The sequence below is a fragment of the Odocoileus virginianus genome, chromosome 24 (genome assembly GCF_023699985.2).
Source record: "Odocoileus virginianus isolate 20LAN1187 ecotype Illinois chromosome 24, Ovbor_1.2, whole genome shotgun sequence".
Classification (NCBI taxonomy): Eukaryota; Metazoa; Chordata; class Mammalia; order Artiodactyla; family Cervidae; genus Odocoileus; species Odocoileus virginianus.
This window is the reverse complement of record NC_069697.1, coordinates 41279865-41300006: the sequence shown is the minus strand read 5'-3', so window position 1 is coordinate 41300006 and position 20142 is coordinate 41279865. Positions and strand designations below refer to the sequence as shown.

The following is a 20142-nucleotide window of genomic DNA, read 5'->3' as shown; positions in this document are numbered from 1 at the left end:
TTGAGGTTAGGCTCATGGATGCCTTGAATCAAGGCAGTTGGAATCCATTAGATATTTTTATATTTTAACCCAAATATCAGAGTTCATGTTTTAACTTCAAATATTCTAAGAGAAACAGAGGAGTGATAAAAAAAATTTATCAACCATGTTAAGATTATCAGTCTAAATCTGTTATCACAAGGAAACAGTGAATTGAGTAGACTAAAAGAAGACAGGCTATCTAAGGCTAGGCTCTTAACTGGGAAGCAAATGAGGGTAAACAGCTAGTAAATCACTGGTAGGGTTCTGCAGATCGAAACTGGAAGACAGGATGGCAGTATAAACATACAATTGAAAAGGCACACAATTCTAGTAAGAATTGGTAGAGTTTGCGGGCATGACAGGAAGAAAAGCATTATCGGGAAGACCCTGTTAGGAAAGACAGACTTTAGACTTTCCCTAATTAACTTCTCATCTTAATTTGAATCATTTCCTTGAGGTAATTCCTTGACCCAAGGAATTATTGACTTCCTCCCCAAGTTAGATCAGGTTCTCTTAGTACACATTCATAGAAACATATTTTGTTACTTCTTCAGAACTTTCATTTGTCGTAGTTTATAATTGTATGTCTTCTCTCACTGACATCTATGAGAAGGGGTTTTGTCTGGCTTTACTTGCCAGTATCTCCCAAGTACCAAATACAGTGCCTTGCACAAAACAGGTGCTCAATATTTGAATAATTCTGAATTCAAAGAGGAAATGAAAACTGTCAAACTAAAGAATTAAGGAAAATGAATATTACATTGTCCTGAAGACTGTGTGCAAAGCTATTCGAAAAGAGGACTCTCACAGCTTTACATCTTTCTATTTTTGAATAAAAATAAATGAATTAAACTTTCTATTGAATAAATCAGGAGAGAATTAATGAAAAAAGTAATGAAACAAAATCAGAATTTTCAAAAAAGGTAGTAAAATAGTTACCCACAAGGCTAATCAAAGGACAAAGAAAACCAAAATGCATGTTTAGAATAAAGTGATGTAACAACAGATGAAATAAATTGAAAATATGGTAAAACACTATGCACAGTTCTGACGAAATACATTAGAACATCTAAAATGGACACTTCTAGGACAATGAAAAGCCAAGCTTTTTTTCAAAAAAATATCTGAATAGTAACTATGATGAGTATATACGTAGGTTCATCCTACAGTCTACTCTTCTGTATGTTTCGATTTTATAAATAAAATGTTTAAAAATATGCTTTCAAGAAGTAATGCTAAAAAAAAAAAAAGAAGTAATGCTTTCCCCTGTCTGATAAGGACTAAATTTGCTCAACACTAACAGCAGCTGACAAGTCGATCCAACCAACACACAGGAAATGTCCAATAAAGGGGTCCCAGATTGGTACAGCCGGGTTTAGCTAACTCGGGTGGTAGAGCAAGGAGGATTCGGCTCGCCTCACCCGGGGCGCCACGCGCCTGCGCAGGTGAGGCTGCTCCTCTAACTGCTAGAGGGCGGAAGCGCGGGTGCCCTGAGCCACGTGACCACGGATGGAAGGGGCGGGGCGCGCGGGACGTGCCGCCGCGTAGTCGCAGGCTGAATGGGCGGCGGCAGAACATGTGTGCCTCCCTGAGGTTGCTGCTCGGCTGGGATCCGAAGGTTGAATGTCTCTCCGCAGCCGGACCGTGAAGCCGGCGGCTGCGATAACGTGGCGGCGGCGAAGGCAGAGGGCAGCCGGAGACAGGCCGGGAGCCCCTTTCCGAGGCTGACGGCCCCCGGCTACGCGAGAGTCATGGCATCGCTGGCGGATCGAGTACGGGGCAACGGGCGCATCGCCGCCGGGCTCCTACTCAACCTGCTGGTGTCCATCTGCATTGTGTTCCTTAACAAATGGATCTATGTCCACTACGGCTTCCCCAACATGAGCCTGACCCTGGTGCACTTCGTGGTCACTTGGCTGGGCTTGTACGTCTGCCAGAAGCTGGACATCTTTGCCCCCAAAAGTCTGCCGCCTTCCAAGCTCCTCCTCCTGGCCCTCAGCTTCTGTGGCTTCGTGGTCTTCACCAACTTATCTTTGCAGAATAACACCATAGGCACCTATCAGCTGGCCAAGGCCATGACCACGCCGGTAATCATAGTCATCCAGACCCTCTGCTACAAGAAAACCTTCTCCACCAAAATACGGCTCACGCTGGTGAGTAGCTTCAGCCGGGCGAGGTGCACCTCTTAACTCACCTGGACCATCTTTCTCCCCCCGGGGAAGTTTGAATGAGGGAAGTAACCTTGCGCCATTCTCTTTCCCATGATCCTAAAATCCACACTTGAGTCATTTGTGAACTTCACGCTTATTTGGGAAAGGTGAAAAAAAGCCATCTTGGCCCTCTGTTGGGCTTTCAGCACAGTGGAGTGTACCTGTGTGAGTTCTGGTAACTACTGTTTGATGGAAATCCTTATGCTGTGATTTCTTTCTGAGGAAGAAAGAAAGCTGTATTGAGGGATGCAAATCTGTATCAGGTTAAGTGGAAAATCTCAAACTGACTTTATGATAAACGTTAAATGTCTCTCAGGATATGTTTGCGTTGACATACTGCGGAGGTTTCATAGTCTTTACATAAAAAAAAAGATGGGCTAAAATAATTTTAGTACCTCGTAACTTACAGAACTTAAAATCTTAATGCTTTTGTTATACCCTTGCGTTTATATGTTGTTTAGACACTAGTTTTGTAGTCCATTTACTCCGATGTGCTCGCATGTGGTATTTTCATGCAAAGTGCAATGTATGGACTCATTGTTTTACTCAGAATTTTAGATAAAATTAAATGTGAACAAAAATATAGAATTATTTTATTCAACTTTGAGGAAGTAGGATTAACAGTTCTTTTTTTTTTTCACATGGAAGAATATTTGTAGAAGTTCATTGTTTCCTAGTGACATTTTTATGGTTAACTTTGCAAGACACTGTGAAAGGAATAATAATTTTATGTCTCATAAATTTAATCTGAACAACGTTTACCTCTTTTTCTTTACAGATTCCTATAACTTTAGGTGTAATCCTAAATTCTTATTACGATGTGAAGTTTAATTTCCTTGGAACGGTGTTTGCTGCTCTTGGTGTTTTAGTTACATCCCTTTATCAAGTGGTTGGTAATTTTTTTTTTCTTTATGTGCCTTTTAGCAGATTTCATAAATTTTGAAGCTGTGCCTCAAGGTTTAGGCAATACAGTGTAGAAACAATAGACTGTTGGGAAGAAAGCATAATTGCATAAATTGTCTGACTCAAGTTGAAGAGAAGAAAGGAGACAGAAACGTGGGTGTATAGTGTTCACCAAGTATCTCCCTACTTGTTCGTAAGTGTATAATACCCACACTTTACACTCTGAGTTTTGGGTGATGGTATAATGTTTTTTGGGAAATCCTTATAAAATGAGTAATAAGACATTTTTACTTGAGGATTGTGTTCATGGGTTTTATGGTATTTATCATTTACTCTTTAATTATGATGTTACTATGAAGGAGTAAGTACAAATCCAAAAAATTGAACAGGAAAGGAAAATTTCAGATTTATAAATCTTTGCCTCAAAAGATATTCTGCTGTTACAGCTTGTATATTCTAATTATTTGTCTCTGTCAGTATTTTATAGCAATGGGTATTTCACTTCTTGCACTAGCCTGATGCCTTGCCTGTGGGAGGCATTTACTGAAAACTTGTTCATGGATTTATTTACTTCATTACTGTAAAATCTCAACAAGTTTTTTTTGTTTGTTTGTTTCTTATATAGTGGGGAAAGAATAATGAATGGCGAAGGGTACAGTGAAACAGTATTTTGTCTATACTGAAGACCTTGAACTGAAAATTCTGGGTGTGCCTGCATGGGGAATCAGAGCCAAATGTGTGATCAATTTTACTTTGTTCACAAGCATCCACTAGTTGTAAACTAAGGCATTTTTATTATGAATGTTAGGGATTTAATAATGCAGCCTTAGCATATTCTAGTACTGGTTAGTTCAGAAACATTGTTATGAGAAAATTCTGAGGTTGAATAAATTTCTTAGTGGCAGAGAAGCAGTTTAAATATAAGAGAGCAGTGACATGAAAGGATGGAGTACCCACTCAGTCTTGTCACTTGGCCCCAAGATATTCTTTTACTACAGAGAGAAATCAGAGGAAGCTCAGGTTTGTGCTTTAAGAAAACTGCATTTGGGCATACGTCAATGAGTTTAAATTTTTAATTAGATACTATTTATCGTTTTTTGTTAAATGGACTTTTTTGATTCAGTACGAATTATTTGTTAGAGCAAGAAATTTTATTTGTTGAACGTTAGAATTTCTTGTATCCTTTATGTATAACGTCAATTCAGAGTACTCACAGTACTCACTGGCCATGCCAATATGACCATTTTTGTTCAGACAGGTTTCAAAATTGCTATAGATTGGAGTCAAAGAATTCTGTATTTCTCAGGTAGATATATGAAATGAGGTTGACCAAGGACTGATTGTAGACTAGACTAAGTTATGGGCAAAGTTTTTGATTATTGCTAAGTGGTAAAAGTATGGTTACAGAATAGATATATCCCCCTAAAAATTCATTTTAAGGAAAATTGTATTTTCCTATTGTATCCTTGTATAATTTCCAAGTTATTTCTTCTCATAGTACTAGGACATTGAAAGGAATTAAGAGATGAGTTAAGAGCTGAATGAGTTAAGATGAATTAAGAGCTGTGTTAGATTTAGTTGTAGAAAGACGATTGAGTCTTTCATCCATTCAGCAGACATTTCTGCTTTATACTCAACCTTGATACAGAGATGAAAAGCAGCTATAATCCAGTATCAAAGAAATGCATGGAGAAAGCTGATCACAGGTAGTATAGCTCAGGGTATGAGGAAAGTTCTGAGGAACACCATGGAAAGAGAGAGTGTTCTGCAAGAAGGTGGTGGTCGGGTAAGGCTCTCTGGGAAAGTTCAAATTGAAGAACGCATAGGAATTTGCTTAGCAGAGAAATATAGCAGAGGTCTTTCTTTGCAATGATGTGTGAAAATACAGAGCATTTTTGGAGAAGTTGGTTCTTTTGGTGAGACTGGACTGTAGTTGCATGGTGGAAAGACAAGGCTGAGAGGTGGGTGAGACCAGATGGCCGAGTCTTGAGTATCATGCGGAGAAAGTGTGCCCTTTATCTTGCAGGCACCAGGACAGGAGTTCAGAGAGGGCAGTGACTTGATCATTCCCTGTGTTCTAGAAGCTTCTGGGGGCAGTGAAGGATGAATAAGAGGGAAGACAGGTTGACAGGCAGAGCAGTCAGGAAGTGCTCCATGGTTTAAGGAGAAGACTGGAAGGACGTGAACAGGACGGTGGTCCTGGACATGGAAAGGAAAAAACAAACTCCAGACACCTTTTGGAGAAAGAATTAGTAAGGCCCAACTGAATGTGAGAGTGCAGAGCCTACTGAAAATGAGTCTGATCCTTGGGGGAGATTATATCATGAATTATTGGAGCAACACAGGGGGAGCTCTTTTGGGGAAAAAAGCGATCAGCTTAATCTTAAATAAGCTCCTGCAGATGATCTAAGTGAAATGGTCAATAAGCTGTTAAAGGAGTGACCTAAAGGATGCTCAGGGAAGAAGGTCAGAGCTCTAGGTGTCAGCGGAGGGGAAAAGATAAGGTGGGGAGGTAAAAGGAAAGCCAGGCAGAAGGAAGAGGTGAGTGAGAAAGCCGCACAAACCAGAGGCGGGTTCTTCCCAGAGCAGTTGCAGGCTCTGCGGGGGGGCTGCAGCTGGAAGGGGGCCGAGGGCAGTCCGTCCGCGTGGCCGCTGGAGCAGCTTCATGGGAGGGGGACCGCAGAAGCCAGGCTGTGCTGCAGTGAGGGCAGGTGGAGGCCTGAGAGTCCCCACCCTTCTAGGCCTGCTCTCTCGTGCCAGGCGCACAGCTGCCCATCGCGGCTGCTAAGGCCACGCAGGGCTGTGCGTACACCGTCTGCATTCATTTTCGCTCACTGTGGTGTCCCAAGCCAAAGAATCAACTCTTTGTCCTTCACGTTCGCAACAGACTCTTATTAAGGCTGGCAGGAGTGTGCTTCACATTTCCCGCTCTTCTATTTTTGTCTTGGTGAATTTCTATAGACTTAGCATTTGTGTAACAGGATACCCGGACCTACAGGAAAAAGAATTATGTAGGAGCAGTTATTCAAAAAAGCCGGGCTGTTTTTGCCAGGTCTTAGATTCAGACAGTCCTATCAAACTTGCTTTAAAACCTCTTTTTCAGTTCTATTTGTGAAGCATTTTGAGAACTGAAAGGGTTTGAGGCTGTGGAGTGTCTGTTCTAAGGATAGCCTTTGTAGGGGTTGTGATTATCTATAGTTTATTGGGGGGGATTATTCGCAGAAAAGTCAGCCATAGAGAGGGAAGTTCCTTCTACTCTGCCACTGATTGAGTTTTCTGAAGTTAATGAAAAGCCCTCACATACCTTTCTGACCACACACGTTGGTGGCCACCTGGGATAAATGAGGTTTCTGTTAGTCTCCATTTAAGAGTCCACCCTGCCTCCCAGTCTTCATTTTGGGGGCCATTTTTAGAAGAAATTGGAAGTCTGACAGTGCATCTGTATTCCTGCTTATCCTGCTTATGAAGATTAGCATGCTTATTCCTGCTTATAAATATCCATTCCTGCCTAATTTTCCCAAGATCTCTGATACCTATGCATTGATTTTCCATATTTACTAGGATCTGGAGGGAAGAGAGGATTTTTTTTCCTCCTTTCATAGTAAGAAGAAAATCAATTATCAGACATGGAACAGAAAACTCCTTTTATCCAAGGAGCTTTCAGGATATACATATATATTATTGATCTTTGAAATCTTAGGCGTTTTCCCTTCCCTCAGCCCTGCCCGCATTCCCACGTTTGTGGCCAAAGTTGCATCTTTGCTTTGTTGAGTGCCTCTATTTTTTTTGCCTAGCTTGTTCTCTCTTCTTATTTTCAGTGGGTGGGAGCCAAACAGCATGAATTGCAAGTAAACTCGATGCAGCTGCTATACTACCAGGCCCCGATGTCATCTGCCATGTTGCTGGTCGCTGTGCCCTTCTTTGAGCCAGTGTTCGCAGAAGGAGGAATATTCGGTCCCTGGTCAGTCTCTGCTTTGGTAAGTTCTAATTGTTTGGGTGGGTGTCTAAGAAACAAGGCAGTAATAATTATTGATGCAATTTTTAGTTTTCAGTGCTAGCTCAGATCCATCCTCACATTTAATCTTTATAATCACATGTTAAGGGAGGCAAGGTAGAAGATTATTCTTTTTTTGTAATTCAATTTTATTATTTAGTTAGTTATTTTGGGGCTGTTCAGGGCCTTTGTTGCTGCACAGGCTTTTCTCTAGTTGCTACAGACAGGGGCTAATCTCTAGTTGCGGTGCACGGGCTTCTCTGGTGGAGGTGGGCTCTGGGGGTGCGGCTTCAGCGGTTGTGGATGTCGGCTCGGTAGTTGGGGCTCTCGGTCTCGAGAACAAGGCTCAGTAGTTGTGCTTGGGTTTAGTTGCTCCGAGGCACGTGGGATCTTTCCGGACCAAGGATTGAACCTGTGTCTTGTGCATTGGCAAGTGGATTCTTTACCACTTAGCCACCAGGAACCCCAAAGATTATTCTTTAAATGAAGAAACCGAGGCAGAGAAAGATGAAGGGACTAGCTTAGGGTGCAACAGCTAGTCAGTGGCAAAACCAGGGCTAGAATTCAGGTCTTCTAATGCCTGGCTACTGTGCTAACCATGCCTCTTTGTTGTCCAGTAGCTCAGGCGTGTCTGACTCTTTGCGACCCCACGAACTGCAGCACGCAGGCTTCCCTGGCCTTCACTATCTCCCGGAGCTTGCTCAAACTAATGCCCATTGAGTCAGTGATGCCATCCAACCATCTCATCCTCTGTCGCCCCCTTCTCCTCCTGCCTTCAGTCTTTCCCAGCGTCACATCGGCACTTTGCATCATCAGGTGGCCAATCTATTGAAGCTTCAGCTTCAGCATCAGTACTTCCAATGAATATTTGGGGTCGATGTCCTTTAGGATTGACTGGTTTGATCTTGTTGGCCAAGGAACTCTCAAGAGTCTTCTCCAGCACCACAGTTTGAAATCACCAGTTCTTCGGCGCTCAGCTTTCTTTATGGTCCAACTCTCACATCCATACATGACTACTGGAAAAACCATATTGGTTCTTCCACTATGGCTGCAGTCACCTTCCACAGTGATGCCAGGCTATAGCCCACAAATATTTGGGGCATTTATTTTTTTATAATGAAAATATAGCTTTGTTTATTTTATTGTAATAATGTAAGTAGTTCATACTATATATATATAGTAAATATTTTTGAACATACATAAAATTATAAAGTGAAAGTCCCCTTGAATCCTGCCACACTGGGATAATCACCTTTACCGCTTTGGTAATGACCATTTCATGGATCCTTTTGTATCCACAGATACATGCATGTGTGTATATGTTTAATTTCATTTATATGTAACCATATTACTTATGCTGTTTTTATCCTGGATTCCTTTTCCCCAGCCCCACTACCCATACACACTTCATCATCCCATTACCCAACCCCTTCTTGAAGTAAGTCATGTTAACATTCTAGTGTTTGTTCTTGCATATTTTTCTCTGTGCTGTACATGCCCTCATATAAACACATACTACATGCACAAGCATGCATACACGCATGTATACTTAAATTATACACTTGTTTCTTTTACAGAAGTGGGATCATATTCCACAGATTTTCTTTTTTTTTAGAAATTCAAACAAGTCCTTACTGGGGCCCCTGCTGTGTTAGCAGGGACTTCGGATTTTCTGTATCTTGCTTTTCTCACTTAGCAATGTCTCATAAAAATATCTTCACATCATTCTTTTGATGCCTGTAAAATAGTTCTAGTTCTTAACTACCATGAGCAGTATTGCAGTAAACAGCCTTGTACATGTGGCCTTACCAACTGGTACTTTTCATTCTGTGGAATAGTCTTAGAATGGGATTGCCAGATCAAAGGGGTCTGTACTTTGGGCGCGTTGTTTTAATAAAGTTAGAAAGTAAGTCCCCCTACTCAGGAACTTCTGCTTCCCGTATGTTAAACGCAGGGCATGGGCAAGTCTGTTTTGTTGGTGGTGTTAATTTATCAAACCACTGCAGTTTGGGCACCTTAGACTAGGAGGGGAGAGGCTTTATGTGCCTGGGCCTCTGACATTTAAAAATGAGGACCTCAGCAGAAAGACCAAAAATAAAGGTCAAAGGAACAAGAGCACAGCCGTCTGAGGCCGCTGGGTACGGGAGAATCACCTTCCTCTCTTCTTGTCTCTAGAGGGCATCATTGTCTCAAAGGAGAGGGTAACTGTGTCTAATGATGTGAAGGTCATCAAGAAATAGGCTTGTGACATACTGTAAACTCTGTAAAATTAGCAGTGATACGTTCCTAGAAACAAAAGGGGCAAATTTCTCTTAGTTAAAAATTTAATGGGCCTCACTGTTGTTTTAAAAAAAAAAATAAGATATTACTGTTTCTAATTAAAAGACTGCAAATCCAACTCCCCTGATTCAGTTAGAACTGCACTGATTTAAAAACTGAGAAAACCCATAGGGGACAGAGTCTTCAAATATGACATGTTTTCTTTGGAATTTAAACTCCTTAGTAATTCAAATTATAACTAATATTTTCTCTAAATTCTATTTCAGCAGTAGATAATGGTTTTATAACCTTTTTTGTAAACTTTTTATTTTATATTGGAGTATAGTTGATTAACAGTGTTATGTTATTTTCAGGTATGTAACAGAGTGATTCAGTTATACATGTATCTGTTGTTTTTCAAATTCTTTTCCCAATTAGTTGTTATGGAATATTGAGCAGAATCCTCTACAGTAAATCCTTGCTGGTTATCCATCTTCAATATGGCAGTGGGTACCTGTCCATCCCAAACTCCCTAGCTATCCCTCGTCCCCACCCTTCACCCCTGGTAACCATGAGTTTGTTCTCTAAGTCTGTGAGCCTGTTTCTGTTTTATACAAAAGTTCATTTGTGTCTTTTTTTTTTTAAGATTCCGCATATAAGCAACATCATATGATCTTTCTCTTTGTCTGACTTGTTTTCTAACTTTTCAAATGAAATGGTGGGATATGTGTGGACAGAATGTCACGCGTGTCTACAGTGGGAGAGCCACACTGTCTCCCATCCTCAGCCGAGTAGGCTTACTCATGTCCCATGCACACACCTCGGCGTTTATTCCTCTGCTTTGACCCATACTGTTTCCTGCCCCTGTTATTTCTTTTTCTAATCCAAAGACTTTCTTGCTATTCCAGCCCAAAAGGACCTCTCCTGTCTAGAGAAGCCTGTAGAACCTACTGTCTGTTTGCCTACTGATGGGGTTAGAGCTCAAGACTACTTTTCTTTTCTTGCCTGAGCTGCGCATTTTGTATTGTACTGTTGTTTAGTCACTCAGTTGAGTCTGACTCTTTCTGACACCGTGGACTGTCCATGGGAATTTTCAGGCGAGAATACTGGAGCATGTTGTCATTTCCTTCTCCGGGGACTCTTCCCGATGCAGGGATCGAACCCGCATCTCGTGCAGGCCTCCTGCGTCGCAGGCAGATTCTTTACTGCTGAGCCGCTGGGGGAGCGTCATTGGGTTAAGAGGCAGCACAGCAGAGCCAGTTAGGAGCAGACTGCAGGAGTGGACTGCCCTGAGTTTAGGTCCCGGCCCTTCCACTTCCTAGCTGTGTGTCTTAGGCGGGTTACTTGACCTCTTTGTGCTCTGTTTTCTTGGCTGTAAAAAGGGAAAGTATTTTAGTCTCTCATGGCTGTTTGCATTAAGTGAATTAATACATGTAATATATTTAGGATGATTCTTGTTGCTTAGTCAGCTCTATGTAAGTATAAGCTGTGATTATATTATAAAGATTTGTATGATGTCCTTGAGTGGTTTCTGAAATCTTTGAGGGCAAGAACCCATTGTGTTCCTTATAAGGCCTGGCCTAGTTTTGTGGATAGCGAATGAATGCCTACTGATTCAATTTAAATCAGAATAAAATGAGCAATTCAAAGGAAAAAAGGTGTAAAAGGATATATGCCAATGTATTAACTGTGGTGAGTGGTTGGGATTATAAGAATTCCTTATGAGTTCTCTTCACAGGGAAAAATACTTTTTTCTATATGTTTAACTATGTATATGTATGGATGGTAGATGTTCTCTATTCTTGCTGTGGTAACCATTCCATAATGGCCTGTTTATGGTTTAGTCGCTCAGTCGTGTCCGACATTTGCGACCCCATGGACTGTAGCCTGCCAGGCTCCTCTGTCCATGGATTCTCCAGGCAAGAATACTGGAGTGGGTTGCCGTTTTCTTCCCCAGGGTATCTTTCCCACCCAGGAATCGAACATGGGTCTTCTGCATGGCAGGCAGATTCTTTACCGACTGAGCTACAAGGGAATCCTGTTTCGTAATGTGTGTAGGTCAAATCATGATGCTGTATGCCTGAAACTTACGCAGGGCTGTGTCAATTACATCTCAGTAAAAGTAGAAGGAAAAAAATGCCTTATGTTCTTTTTGCTCATCTTTATTTTCTAATTTTTCCATAATGAATATATATTACTTTTATAATAAGAAACTATTAGAAAATAATTTTTCACTGGATAGATAAGGAAAACTAACCTGGAAATTTACATTCAGAGTCAGCATATTGTTGAAAGAATTTTCCATTGCATTTTGTAGACAAAATTGCAGTTTCAAATACTGCTCATTCTGCTTTTTTACCCTCAGTTCTTGCTTTCTCCGAAATTGATTATCTCTTTTTAAAAATCTTATTTTGGGAAATTTCCTGGCAGTCCAGTGGTTTGGACTCGAGGCTTCCACTGCAGGGGGTCCCAGTTTTGGTACCCTGGTCGGGGAACTAGGATCCCATAAGGCACGGTGGTGCGGCCAAAAAAAAAGTCTTGTTTTTAATGGTTGATAGAAGTGCTTGATAAAGTATATTTTCACTTGATGATTGTAATTATTGCAGCTGCTTTTCATTAATGATTCTTTTGGTTTATTTGCAGCTGATGGTCCTGCTCTCTGGAGTAATAGCTTTCATGGTGAACTTGTCGATTTATTGGATCATTGGGAACACTTCACCAGTCACGTATCCTTTTCTTAACAGTTCACAAATGCATAGTCTTTTATATTCTCCAAAACTCTGTCATATTGATTTCTTTATTTGAGTCTCACACTTACTGTTGCATGGCCTAAATTGAGTAGAATGGGTTATTTTTAGTCTTTATGGAGATTTAACAAACTGTGAACTGGGGAGGTGGGTTAGCTTTCTGTATCGTAAATGGTTTTGAATTTTCTTAAGGAATAGGTGAGCTTTTCCCTTATCAGAATTAATGCAGAGCACCACTCCTTGCACATAAACATTTGTTGAGTGAATAGTGAGGTAAATACTTTCCCATCACCTTTCAGTTATTGATAGTTTGATAATAATACAAAGGAGTGGTTAATCTAAGTAAACAATAATTTCAGACCAGTCACTCTGACTTGTGAGTTTATTTTTGTACTTGTCTGGCTGGGTGTGCCTGCTTTCTCAGTATTACTTCACATCAAGAAGTGAAGTCATGACTTGGGAAGATCTTAATCAAACGCAGCTGCCCCCTTTTAGCATTTCGCTTGTAATGAGTGAATGCTGAGCTGTCCACAAATATAGAAGCAGCGTTTGACAGCTAACAATAAATAACAGCAGTTCTAATAGTAATAATTCAGAGGAGACAAAAACAACACTTACTAAATGTTTCTTCTGTGCCCGGCACTGTTTGAAACACCTTCTGTGTATTAACATGTAGTTTTTATAGCAGCTCAATGAAGTAAATTCTGTCTCTATCCTGCCGAAGAGGAAGTGGAGGTGCAGAGGGGTTGAATAACTCATTTGGAGTCACCCGGCCGAGAAGTGTGATGTCCAGGTTTGAACCTGGGTGGTCTAGCCAGGACTTATGCTGCCAGATCAAAGCATCCAAGTGTGTGCCCTAACTAAGAACATCCATTCATTCATTCAGCAAATATTAACTAAATGCCCACTGTAAACCATTCCTTGACTTAGTAAATGTTCACATACTGAGTATCATTGCCTGTATGTCAGGCATTGAAGATACAGTGGTGAACCGAAGAGACGAAAATCTCTGCTCTCACAGGCTTAAGTTCTGGGGAGAAAGGCTATAAAGAAGAAAAATGTGCATATGCAGTGTTAGATAGTGTTAAGTGATAAGGAGAAAAAGATGAAGCAGCGAAGGGGTTGTGAAATATTGGGTGAAGTTTTACAGAAGGTAGTCAGGAGGGCCTCGCAAAACGGATGCTTTTGAATAAAGACCTGAAGGAAGTGAGGCTGCCCCACACAGTGGGGTGGATAGCATGGCCAGGCAGGGAACAGCAGGCGAGAGACTGTGTGGCTGGAGCAGGGGAACACAGGGTGGCTTTAGGAGGACTCAGAGTAACAGGGGGTCAAACTGAGCAGAGCTTTTACATGAGATGTGACGCCATTGAGCAGGGACATGACATGATTTTATGTCTGTTTTGGTAGGATCCCCCTGGGCTGTTGTGTTGAGAACAGGCAAGGCAAAGATTTTCAACCTCAGTGCTACTGACCTTTTGATCCAGACAGTTCTTTGTTGCAGAGGCCTGTCCTGTCCATTGGAGGATCTTCAGCACCATTTCTGGCCTGCACTCACCAGATGCCTATAGCAGCCTTTTCCCCAATTATGAAAGCCAAACACGTGTCCTTGCCAGAATCGCTCCCAGGTGAGAACTGCTGCTCTGAAATGGGCAGGCGATGAAGGGGAGCCGTCTGCTGCCGCTGCAGTACGCTCATGTAGAAACTACGCTGTTTTGGTACCGGAGAGTCCCAGTGGACGCAGTGAGAAGTGACTGGACTCTGGGTATATTTCCAAGTAGAGCCAGCAGGTTTTGCAGGCAGATTGGATGTGGAGAATGAGAGGAAAGAAGGTAGACCCACCCGTGTTGAGCCTGAGCCCCTGGTGGAGGGCAGTTGCCGGGGACTGCAATAGCACAGCCCGAAGGAGGTGTGGAGGCGGGGAGGAAGACCAGGTGCCCAGCTTGGGGTGAAGCAAGTCTGAGAGTTCAGGATCGAGGTCTTGCCCACAGGTATTCTGGAGAGAGTTGGTGGTGTGTAGATGTGGTTTGAAGCAGTGAGTCTGGCTGACATTCCTAAGCACACAGATAGAGGAAAAAGAGGTGTCTAAAGACCGAGTCCTGGGTCACTTCGGTGCTTAGACTGCGGAAATGACAGGAGCCAGGTGGAAGGGGCGGTCGAGGTGGAAGGAAGGAGGAGAGGGTGTAGAAACCCAGAGAGGAGGAGGGGAGTCAGCTGTGTCCAAGGCTGCTCCCAGCTCACGTCCAGGTAACTGAGGAAGGGGCTTGTGAGGTGGAGGCGCTGATGATTTTGACAAGAACTTCAGAGTGCCTGTGTGGAAGCCGACTGGAAGAAAGTGGAGAATTAGAGGAGGTGGAGATGTTGAATATTGGTTGCTCCTGCTTGGTTTTTTTCTTTTCTAGTTTACAAAAGGACTCACTGAAGAATTTCTTTAAATTTGCCTTTCCTCTCATATAAATATCTTTAACAGACCTTGACCACTTAAAGGCTGAGGAGTGAGGCAATGCTGACATGTGGGAGCCAGTGCACTTGAAGATAGGTCAGAGTTGAAAATGAAGCCTGTTTTATTACAGTTATAATTAGCATCCTTGAGAAGGTCCTCTGTCCCACAGGAAAGTTACCCCTGTTGAGGCAGGCAGGTACCCCGGTGACCTGGCGTGTGCTCTCCTGGCCAGAAGGAACTTCCTGGTTGCTTAGTTGGGCTCCGAGCAGAGGAGGGAACCTGGGCGCTGAGTGGGGCACGTCCGGGCATGCAGGTGCAGTTCTGCCACTGCCTCAGTGGGTGCTGGGAGACCTCTGGTCCCGCTCTCATCATTTATGGAGTGGGGGTCATGGTGCCTGCATGATTAGGTTGCTGTAAGTGTCTGAAAGAATATGTGTCCAGCGCCTGGCCAGTGTTTACTAGGCGTAAGTACCACTGTTAATGGGCTTCTCTGGTAGCTCAGCTGGTACAGAATCCACCTGCAATGCAGGAGACCCCGGTTCAATTCCTGGATCGGGAGGTTCCCCTGGAGAAGGGATAGGCTAACCCACTCCAGCATTCTTGGGCGTCCCTGGTAGCTCAGACAGTAAAGAATTTGCCCGCAATGTGGGAGACCAGGGTTCAGTCCCTGGGTTTGGAAGATCCTTTGGAGGAGGGCATGGCAACCCATTTTTGCCTGGAGAATCCCCAGGGACAGAGGAGCCTGGCAGGCTACAGCCCGTAGGGTCACAAAGAGTGAGACACAGCGGAGCGACTAAGCGCAGCGCAGCACTGCTGTGAATAGTTCACATATAGGACCTTGCCGGCGGCTCGAAGCCTTGTGTATGCTCGCTTAGTTAATCCTCGCTGTGATGCCGGGGCAGGGTGGTAGCTCTTTCTAGTATTGTTGTCAGGAAGAGTCCATGGGTACGTATCAGACATCTGAAATATAATAAAGTACTAATTCATATAGAAAAAACTATTGAAAATTCAGTAAGAATAGTTTGTAAAGGTACCAGTTGTGTCTTTAGTTAGCCTTTTAAGTGAACAGTGATTTGGAAATGCCTTCACCCAGCAGCAAGTTACGGGCAGTAAATTCAACTCGGACATGGACTTTAGTGTTAAATAGACCCATCTATGTTTGACCTCTGGCTCTGCCACTTACTGATTCTGTGATCTAAGTTACTTAAAATTCGCAAGCCTCCACTGCTGTAAATGAGAAGAATGCTATTGCAGTGAAGGGAAATATGATGCTTAAATATTAGAAAACAGTATTAGCTATGCACCTGGGGAGTGCCTGGCATGTCACTGCTGCTCAGAGCTAGCCCTCCCCTGTCCCTGATTCCCTCCCAGACTTAAGCACACTGGCTGTGTTGACCTTGAGTCAGCCCTCTGGTGCCTTACACGGCTCACCTCATTTGCCAAGGGAAGTTTAGAAATGGCTCCATAAAACAGCATCACAAATCGCTCCACAAAAGAGCTTCTCTGTACCTTGTTCTGAATCCCTTTCCCAACTTTGCATCACAGCCCCTTTCTCTCTTCTTTGGGGAGGTCGGCAGGGAGAGTTGAGGGAATCTCCTGTCTCTGATTAATTACTAAAAGCTACCCGCAGAAACTAGGATTTGCCCAGGACTTCACTGAAGCTCCTGTTCTTTAGACTTGGGAGCTGCTCTTCAGTCTTATGTTTCATGTACTTCTCTCCCGCCATAGGAAGCCTTTGCTTCGTGTGTGTGTGTGTGTGTGTGTGTGAGGAGCGAGAATATAAAACATCTGGCTTGTTATTCTTTTTTATCCTTATCTGAAAACCTCAGCTATAACATGTTTGGACACTTCAAGTTCTGCATTACTTTATTTGGAGGATATGTTTTATTCAAGGATCCACTGTCAGTTAATCAGGGTCTTGGCATGTTATGTACGTTGTTTGGCATTCTTGCCTATACCCATTTTAAACTCAGTGAACAAGAAGGAAGTAAGAGTAAACTGGTGCAACGTCCTTAATGAGGTTTTTGTAGAGAAAAAGTTGCCTGAAGACAACAGAAGAAGTATTAGGTGGGCAAGTTACTTTCAAAGAAGAAATGAAAATTATGTTGCAACATTCATTAAATGATCGTGTACAGAAAGTCATGCAAAGGAAATTTTATTCATAAATATGACTTACTTGAGAATTTTCTGGTGGTCCAGTGGTTGAGACTCCATACTTTCACTGCCAAGGGTGCAGGCTCAATCCCTGGTCAGGGAGCTGAGATCCCACAAGCTGTGTGGCATGACCAAAAAATAATAATAATAAAATTAATTAAAAAATAAAGTAAATATAACTTTCTCTTTTGGAGTACCTTTTAAGAAAAACTTTATCCTCTAAAGCATGGCTCATGATGCTTTTCCAAGGCTGTTCTATGAAGTATATAGGATGGTTTGGTTATATCAAATGAAGTACCTGAAATTACAGTTTTATAAAGGTGACAAAGGAATTCAGATCACTGTACCACAAATGTGTAATGGCTTTTAAGGAAGGACACATAAGATTCCTCTGCTTGCTCATAGGTGGTCCGCAATATGAGTTCTATTATAATTGAAGCCAAAGCGTTCAAGTCAGAATTTAAAGCTAGCATTTCTATTTTAGTTGTTTTAGTATAACGTCTTGCTTTTTTCATTTACGGAAATGACATATGATTGCTGGAAAGCACAGTGCAGTTAAAGGAGACCATAAGGCAAAAACCAGTTCTGAAAGTATTATTCCTCCAGTAGAAAGTGGACGTAAGAAGTCAATGTTACAAAAAAACCCTGCAGTTTCTATGGGTGTTCTCTTGATGAGCTCTCAGGGAGCTCTAGAAACTAATGAAGTTCAAAAATAAAAGAGCTCCATGTTTAAATGACTCAAAGAGAAGCCTACAGGAGAAACTGAGCGGGTTTCTTCTTATCCTGGTGACTGCTCTCCTGGCTTCTTTGAGCAACTCGTGTCGACAATTGCTAAGACTCCCTCCCAGGCATCACTCCCCCACACCCACATGTGAGGTGTCTGTGGAACTTTCTTTGACACCGAAGGGTCTGAAGTGAATTGTGCCAACCTTTCTAAGTGGGCTGAGCAAGTCAAGGTAGATTTTATCAGATTAAGCAGAAACTTGGTGAAGATATGAGGAAAGATTTGAAAGAGAAGTAGAGAAATAGTCAATATTTAACAAGTTCCATGAATTTTTTTAAAGGGATAATTAAATAAGTTCTAGGGGAAATCCATGATTTTACTTAAGAATATAATAGTGTCACATACTGAACTGCCAGATCTATTACTGGCTTCCCACTCTTGACATTTGAGCACCCAAAGCAGTTGTTGATAACCTCTCACAATAAATTGACTGAGCCAGAAAATCCCTCTTATAATAATTCTTTTTCTAAATGTTCTTTAGAAACTTCAAGTGAGAGAAACAGCTCTCTGGAGGATGAAACGTCACATGTATAAAAATGCACCTTTTAGGACCATTTTTTCCCCCTGGCCTATTTGAAATGAAAAGCCTCACTGAAAATCGATTTTGACAGAATTTCAATGTATCAGTCAGTCTGTTGTGTGATTTTTATGTGTGGTGTTCTGTTAATTGTTTTAAATACTTCTGGTTCTTCTCACTTTCCAAAGATACATTTTATTGTGCTAAGAAATACAAAGCAATTTGTCTTGCCAGATGAGCTTCAGGAGTCATGTTTGTCTAAGGAATGTTCTCTGTGTTTTAAATGAATGTATAATTGTTTCCCAAAAGCTGGAGAAAAGTACTTCAGTATTTCAGAGGATCATGTGACTTCTGTGCACTAACAGCTGAGTCGATTTGTGCTATTTACAGATTCTTCTTAATTGTAAATACAACTTGGGGGTTACAATAAATGTTGGGGGAGAGCTGTAATAAATGACTGATGTCAATAGGAATTCAGGGAAGGCTGGAGCAAGATAGCGTGGGGTGGGGTGGTTGTGGATCTATAAGTGAATAAAATATATACTACTGGAACTATAGCCCGATAAACTTTTTTTTTGCCCTGAAGACTGTCTTCCCGTTGAAAAGGAAATTCCTGGGGGGAAAATGTACCAGATAATGAGGACCAACCACGGAGACAAACCAGAAATTCTGTGCTATGGGAGAAAACATGCTGGCTGGCCTTTTGTTAAGGATGTAATTGCACTTGTTTTTTTATTGTATGTTAGATGACCATACTGCAGTTTTTACCTGTTATAAATAAAGAGAACCTGATGTTTTTACTTTCCAATTGCACGTTAGAACTAGTAGAGGAAGGATGGCATCTGTGTGTATGCAGGAGTGACGCTGGCCTGTCCAGCTCCCAAATCTGCATCCCCTAAGGAAACAGAGGAGAAGGGGACGACAGAGGATGAGATAGTTGGATGGCATCACTGACTCAATGGATATGAGTTTGAGCAAACTCAGGGAGATGGTGAAGGACAGGGAGGTCTGGCTTGCTGCAGTTCACGGGGTTGCAAAGGATCGGACACGATTTAGGGACTAAACAGCAACAACAAAGAAAGTCCTTATCTCTTTTAGAAGAACATAAAGGAGGGACATCCCTGGTGGTCCAGTGGTTGTGAACCTGCCTTGCAGTGCAGGTAGTGTGGGTTCGATCCCTGGTCAAGGACCTCAGATCCCACATGACTTGGGGCGTCTAAGCCTGTGCCACACTACTAATCCCACAGACCACAACTAGAGTCTGTGCGCCACAAGGGAGATCCGATATAACCAAATAAGTAAAAAAGTAAATCTTTTTATAAATCACATAAAGAAGAAATTCTCTTCTCTGAAATGAAGCAAATTTTCTCCTGTTTATTTTTGAAAATACTTTTTAAACCTGGCTATTTTCAAATCACTAGTCATCTGTTCTGAAAAATCTATAAACAACTAATGGAGCACTCCACGTTGACCTCATTGGTGATTAGTTGTTGGTGAATGAATAGGCAGAATGGTCAAAGGAGAGGTCTGAAGAAAAGAATGAAGACCGTATTTATTAGATATATTCTGTTTTGCCTTTCTGTATGCAAACTTGAACTACATTAGAGTTGCTAACATCAGGACTAGGATGATCATTTCATTCATTCAACAGAGATTTATTAAACATACATTATATGCCAGATACTGTGCCACCCACTGTGCAGAGACAGTTCCTGTGTTCCCTGTGATCTTAAACATTACTCCAGCAGAAAAGATAGAAATTAATTAAAAATGTATTATTTCAGACTCAAATAGGAGAAGGCACATGGTTCTCTGGAGCATGTAACAAAAGAGTCTGGCCCAGGATTGGCTGTCAGCACAGGTGTCCATGAGGAGAGGACAACTGAGCTAAAACTTGATGGCTTGTAGAAGTTAGCTGAGCAAAGACAGGGCTGAGTAAAAAGAGGGGGATTGCACTCTGGTAAAAGGTCCTTTGGTTGGAGGAATTTGTGATGAGTTTTAAGCTGCAAAAAGGATGGAATGTAGGAACTACATTTAGGGGAGATGTGGTATGATTTGAAATTGGAAAGGAAAGCCAGTCCTTGGACCACAAAATAGCTTATAGACTGTGTTA

General features: G+C 42.0%; 1 protein-coding gene across 2 annotated transcripts; it reads left to right on the top strand.

The window, feature by feature from the left end:
* Positions 1 to 1532: 1532 nt before the first annotated feature.
* SLC35E3 (solute carrier family 35 member E3) lies at positions 1533 to 18837 on the top strand. 2 transcript variants are annotated; one of them, XM_070454625.1, is made up of 5 exons: positions 1534 to 2174; positions 3010 to 3120; positions 6953 to 7111; positions 12031 to 12113; positions 16404 to 18837. In XM_070454625.1, the coding sequence occupies exons 1-5, from the start codon at positions 1773 to 1775 to the stop codon at positions 16588 to 16590; spliced, it is 942 nt and encodes a 313-aa protein (XP_070310726.1). In that variant the 5' UTR covers positions 1534 to 1772; the 3' UTR covers positions 16591 to 18837. The 2 variants fall into 2 exon arrangements, with proteins under 2 accessions (XP_070310727.1, XP_070310726.1); XM_070454626.1 differs by lacking the exon at positions 3010 to 3120 and having other exon boundaries at positions 1533 to 2174.
* Positions 18838 to 20142: the final 1305 nt, after the last annotated feature.

Coding starts and splice junctions, on each gene's coding strand:
- SLC35E3 (XM_070454625.1), top strand. CDS start 1,773: ATGGCATCGCTGGCGGATCGAGTACGGGGCAACGGGCGCATCGCCGCC. Junction 2,175..3,009: donor CCAAAATACGGCTCACGCTG/GTGAGTAGCTTC, acceptor TTTTCTTTACAG/ATTCCTATAACTTTAGGTGT. Junction 7,112..12,030: donor CCTGGTCAGTCTCTGCTTTG/GTAAGTTCTAAT, acceptor GTTTATTTGCAG/CTGATGGTCCTGCTCTCTGG.